General features: G+C 47.0%; 1 protein-coding gene across 6 annotated transcripts in view; it reads left to right on the top strand.

The window, feature by feature from the left end:
* LOC100517194 (uncharacterized) overlaps positions 1-6,000 on the top strand; it is an 80,037-nt gene continuing 74,037 nt past the window's right edge. For 3 of the 6 annotated variants that reach the window (XM_084994763.1, XM_084994761.1, XM_084994762.1), the window contains exons 1-2: positions 1-188; positions 580-693. In XM_084994763.1, the coding sequence (XP_084850889.1) occupies positions 113-188; positions 580-693 (190 nt within the window). In that variant the 5' untranslated portion in view covers positions 1-112. Of the gene's footprint in view, positions 485-579; positions 694-6,000 lie in introns of all 6 variants that reach the window. The other 3 variants (XR_014826528.1, XM_021073071.2, XR_014826527.1) reach the window with 3 other exon arrangements.

The following is a 6,000-nucleotide window of genomic DNA, read 5'->3' as shown; positions in this document are numbered from 1 at the left end:
GCTAATTGCCGAGGTCCTCTTTCAGGATTGGCTGCCCCTTCATAACCATAAGATAATTAAAACGAGGGGGGGGCAGGGTTAAAAAAAAAACTTTTTTATCAGCCAGAGGTTAATGCAAGTGTTTAACAGATGCTTCACTATTAAAATATTTTCCCCTAAGTCTCAAATATTGAAGAATCTCAAATCAGGTACAGTATCACTCCGCTTTCTTTACTGGTTTGAAGGGGGGTGGGGAAAGAAGGCAGATATTGCTTTTCGAAGTGTTCTGTAGGTAACCTAGGCAAGAAAACCAGCAGGCAGCGGGCGCAGTGGGAGCAGAGGCGGCGGGCGGCTGCGCCCCCACAAAGGCGCGTCTCTGGCCGAGGCTGGCGGCGGGGCGCCGCGGGCAAAGCTGAGGCTTTGACCTGGGCGCACGCTGGAAACGCCCGCCTCATCGTCGCTGGATATACCCACCACGTTACCCAGGCTGGGGCCATCTGGGCAGGTGGTGATATTGTGGCTGTTTTTGGAGATCGTGGCTGAGACCCCGGGACTAACGGTCACGCCAGTTGTAAATGCTCTTATTTCCATGTTCTTCAGGGACACCAGCCTCGGCGAAGACCTTGGGCGACTTCAAAGCGCAGGCACCTCGATTCCCCGAATCTATGTTGTGTGGCGGGTATCGGTGTTCCCCTGGTTTAACTAGCCTGTTTGGTAAGTAACTGAATATTTTTTACAGCGTGTTCAGAGCTTATTTTCCAGTTTTTATGAACAAACATATAAATATATCTCTGCATTCCTGCCTCTCCCATAAAAGCGGGCATCTGTGGAAAGCAGGTTTAGTTATCGGAGGGGAACCATTAAACACCAGTTTAAGAGGCAGGCCGGGAGGACGGCTCGTGGATGTTTAGACTGCTGGCCTTCGTGATCTTGAACGCATTATAACGGAAAATGGATCTCTACTTGTAAGTCACCCGGCCGCAGGGCACCGGGGCCGCGGCGCCCGAGTGGCTGTGGCCTGAGCTCCTAGAGAAAGCTTGCAAGAGGTAGGGGTGGGGCGTGGGGGTGGCCGGTGTCAGGAGCTTGAAATGATCCCCAAGGCTTGGCTAGAAGCCCTGAGGGGAGGCCGCTGTGAAGCTGAGGATTCTGCCGGATGGGTCTGTGTGGAAAAGAGTGTCCCACGCGGAGTGCGCCAAAGACTGGGATGGTCGGGGGGGGGGGGGCGGCAGGGGACTCCTCGCTGGGCCTGGCCTGGGACGCCCAGGGGAGACCAACTCCTCCGCCTTGGGGGTCCATTCTGGAAGGCAGGCGGAATCAGGGCCCAGGCAGCAGAGATGCAGAGGGTGTCCCATTCCAAGGATTCGATGAGGGAGGGTCTTTTCCTTGCCTGCTTTTTTTTTTTTTTCCCCTGGGGGTAGGGTTTGGGAGTGGAAGGCAAGGTCAGCATGAATAGAGAGTAGGGTTGGGAGGGTAACCCAACTTCTGTGCTGTCAGGGACTCTGGTGGTTGCCAGCCACTAATCCCAAAGCCCTGGGTAGCAGCGGTGAGAACGTGGTTTAGGTTTTAGGTGGCTGGGCTTCAAGGAGAGGAAAGGGAACTCAGGCAGAGTGGCAGAAACCCAGGCTGGGAACTCCTGAGGGCCCATTCTGTCCCTGCAGCAAAGGGTCAGTGTTCCCTGTGCCCCCAGCAGAGAACAGAGGTGGGAAGTAGGTGAAACCAGATTTGTTGGTAAGTGCCTTTTGGGCTCAGAACAAAATAGCCATCTAGAGCTTCAAACACCCACCTTGGGTAGGTCTACAGTTTTGAGCACAAGGAGAGTCTATTAAAGACCTTGTTCTTCAAGGAAAAAATATAGGTAGTGTGGTCAGGGTTGTGTTTACATGTTCGCTGGGGAGGCAGGCATGTGTAAATACTGGTAGTTCAATCCTCTGACATTTGATACATTAAAAAAAATCTGTTTATAAAAACACATCTAGGCCTTGGGAGCAGGCAGACAAAATAAGATGGTTGCACCCTGTCTGGGAACAGATAAAAATGCTGGAACAGTAGTTGTAGGCTGCTTTCAGAACAGAGAGGGGTTAGAGAATCTAAAGGAGGATGAAGAGACCAGGCAGAGGGCTGAGCCAAGGACCCAATGCTGTGTCCACTAGAGGCTAGTGGCCTCAAAGTCCCCAGAACGTGCTACTTTCCACCTTTCTCATGCTATTTTAATTGAAACAAACAAACAAAATGGATGAACCACTTCATGGTCCCCAAGAACCTGGAAGTGATAAAATAGATGGACAACAAGGGACAGAAAAAAGTTGTAAAAGATACTAATCTGAACATAGGTGCTCACTGGCCGTGTCATCACCAGTTAATTAATGTGATCCAAGGGTTCAGGGCTTCCTGAATCTCAGAAAGCCACAATGCAGAGGCCACCACCCTCAAGTGGTGGCTTGGGGGGTAGGGGACAAATGGGAGAACTCCAGGGTCCTTAACCATCTGATTTCCAGTCTGAATGCACAACCAAATAGTCCACTCTTTTCATGCAGTGCCCTCTTTGGGACATTTTGCTCCAGGTCTAGTGGGAGGCTGGATTAGTTTGCTGCTTTGGAAAACCGTGAGGCAAAGATGCCACCTCAGGTTTGCCTCCAGCCTAGGTGGCCTGGGCCTTGTGGGGAGCTCGGTGGAGGTGATTGTGGTGGAGGTAATGTTAGTGGTGGGGAAAAAAGGGAGGAAGGTGAAGCTCCTGGCTTAGCCGTCAGCCTGGGGACCCCATCCTGGGCTGTGCTAGTGTGGCGTCTAGTGTGCTACTCTCCAAAGGATACAGGGTCCGATACTTCAGGGGCTGAGCAGCTGCAAAGTTGCTGGCTGGGGTGCCCTCAAGATGAATCCTGCAAGGCAAGGGCATGCTAAGTGCTTCCCCTTTTCTGAGGCCCAGCTGCAATCAGTCTTACCTGGGTGGGGAGATGGCTTTCTGGAACAAGGGGGCAGTCCTGATTTGGGGGACTATCTGCCATCCTTGAAGCTATTGATGTGTTCCCCCAACACCGCCCCCACCACCCTGTGCTGCCCATTGCATCTGCCTTCAGCTAAGCAGACAGAACTGGGGTCAAACATTTATTCTGGGCTCATGTCTCTTGTCTCTTTTCCTTCCTTCCCACCCCTTCCCCTGGAAAAGACTCCAAGAGCCCCGAGAGGCTGCACACTCTCTTGCAGACATTCTGGTTTTGTGAGATAGTATTTTTAAAATCAATCTGTTTTAAACTAAACATTTTCTTAAAAACTTCAGTCTGTTTTTAGGGAAAATACAGATCTTTTCGAGGTATTTATTATTTCAAAGGCAAGGGCAGTTTGTATCTTGTGTTTTGCTCATGAGAACTCAAAATAAACTGGACCTGAAAAGAACCAGGCCAGAGGGCCATAAACACACATTTTATGTTTACAGGAATTATGGCTCAATTCCCTTCAGTTTTTCAAATCTCGTTTTACCTCATTTCCCTAACCAACATAGCAGAAGTGACTCTGAGCATTTCTTTGAATACCTATGATGCTCGTATATAAGGTGGCCCCCAGAACCTGCTAAGAACCCCAGAAAGAACATCAAACCCGGAAGGTGGCAGAAAAAGCAATGTGTTCTTGCAGATGCCACTCTAGCCTCACCTGCTACAAGAATGGTGCTTCGTGTGACACCCTGATCACTTTGCCTTTCTGTCTGTCTTAGGGTAGGATTGAGTTGAGCTGTTGTACGTGCTAGCCATTTAGCCCAAGAAACTTTAGGTCATCTAGAACAGTGGCGGCAAGAGTCTCCATTCTAACTGGGATTCTGTGGTCCCTCCCTTTCTGGTTTAAACTTTTGGGATATGGTGGTCTTCAGACCTGGCAAATGACAGTGGCTCCAGCAATACGATGGTGCTCCAAGTACACATCTATAAAGCAGAATCAAGTTTGATTGGACTCATCCTGTCTGTCTGAGAAATGAAGGGCAGAAAGAGCTGCCCTTGGCTCTTAGGAGGTTTCGTTTCTTCTGAGCATTTTCTTTTTTGATTTTGGAAGGGGGTGGGGTATTTTGTAAGGGAGCCAGCTTGCCTCCTCTTTCCCATCTGAGCAGATCCGTGCAGACAGGGCAGGGAGGAGTTGATCCACTTGCAACGGTGACTGTGGAGGGCCTGATTGTTCCATGTTGATTAGGAAACATTTAAGTCAATGGAGAAAATTAGAACTTGCTGGGTGCTTGTAAATCCATTCCCCCCCAATTGGCCATTCTCTCTCTCTTTCTTCCCCCCTCACTCTCTACCCTCCTTCCCTCCCTACCTCCCCCCTTCTCTCCAACACTCTCTTCAATTTGCCTTCCAGCAAAACCTGCATTTACAAGGTTTTTGGTGTCATAGAACCTGAAAGTGTTGAAGAATAAGACACTGGTTCAGCCTTAAGTAAAGCCCTTTAAGAAAAATATTTTAAAACTGAACCATAATTGATGTATTACACTAGGTACAATAATTAAAGTGTACAATGTGTAAGACAAATCTTAATGTCACTATTATAGGCAGTGGGAATTTGCATTTTCTCCAAAGAATCAATGACTAGGTCTTCACATTAACTGGCAAATGTGCTGCTATCTTGGAGGTTCTTTATTGACTGGGGAGAACTAGATTCATTGCCAGGTATCCACATTTGTGTGTAAAGCTAAAATACTTACCCAGACTGAAGGGAACAAAAGATAATGCATGCAAAGGCAGCATGAAGCATACATGGGATGAGTTATTCATGTAATTATGCTGGGCCTAAGAGGGACAGTAAATTCAATCTTTGCTATTTTGCAGTAAAATATAGATGGAGTTTAGGGCAAAAGCTGCGCAAGAAAATACACTCCTTAGGATTTATGTTAACTAATCATTCACATTCTTGTTTCAATCTAATTACCTGCACACGCTTGCAATATTTTCTTCCAAGCCGGGAGGAAAGCATTCAACATTCAGATGAGGAAGAAATTGTGATTTTGAAAACACACTCCAAGGAAATGGTAGGTAATAGACATCAACTGGTCTGCAATACAGTCTGAGGTTCAGAATAAAATAAAAGCAAATGGCAGCTTAAAATGTGGGGCTGTGGACAAACCACTCGTCCACAGACCCTCGTGACTGAAGGGTCTGTTTGTGGCTTGAGGCCCCAGTGCATTCTCAGTTCTAACTGCAGTGTGGCTTGCACTCTAGGAAGTCATGTTTTGAAGCCTCCTTTGCAAATTCACAGAGATAGATTTCTCTATCCCTGGCAGTTTCTTCCAAACTCTTTCTCTTTTCTTCCAGGGCCTTTGCTTCTAGACAAGGTCTCACCGAGATGGTTAGGTTTCAGGTTAACAAAAAGAAACCATTTTATTGTTGATATTAATGGCAAACCTCGATTTTTACAAGGCTTGTGTTTAGCAGATCAAAAGCAGCTTGGCTTGATTTCTCAATATTCTCTGGAGCTTAGACAATTAACTGCAATTTTGATCCTAATGAAACAACAGAAAAGTTAGTTATAGAAACATTGAAGTTAATCTTTCAGCAGAGATTTTTTTTTTTTTATAACCTGGGTACAGCATGTCAGAATGTAATGCATTTGTCCACTGAACCTGAGCTGAGTTTTGAAGGAAACCTCCTTAAGAAAATGTGTGGGCAGTGTCTTCATTTGCAACACCACGAGCCTCAACAGCCCTGCATTCCACGCTTGCCTTTCTGGATCCGGCAGACTGAGGTCTCCCTGGTAATTTGGGTACACCAAGTCTCCAGTTAATGACAGATAATCAGCCTTTGGGTCATTCGGTCATTCTCTTATTACAAACCCCTCCTGCTCTCTCTGATCTCCTTTCAAACTAAATTTCACACAAACAAATAAAGCAAGACAGGGACAAGTTCTTAAAAAAAGGGGGGGGTGTAGAAATATTAGAAACTCCTGATGCAGAATGCTACACAGAGAAAGGCAAGCTATAAGAGGATAGGAAAGAACATCTTATCCAAATGAACATGTTGTGTACAAAACATTAAAGGAAAAGGCTCT

This window comes from Sus scrofa, chromosome 14 (assembly GCF_054392235.1).
Source record: "Sus scrofa isolate SSC_HxYL_T2T_F1_AM1 chromosome 14, Sscrofa_HxYL_maternal_Yorkshire_Landrace_v2.0, whole genome shotgun sequence".
Classification (NCBI taxonomy): Eukaryota; Metazoa; Chordata; class Mammalia; order Artiodactyla; family Suidae; genus Sus; species Sus scrofa.
This window is presented reverse-complemented; position numbering and strand designations above follow the sequence as displayed.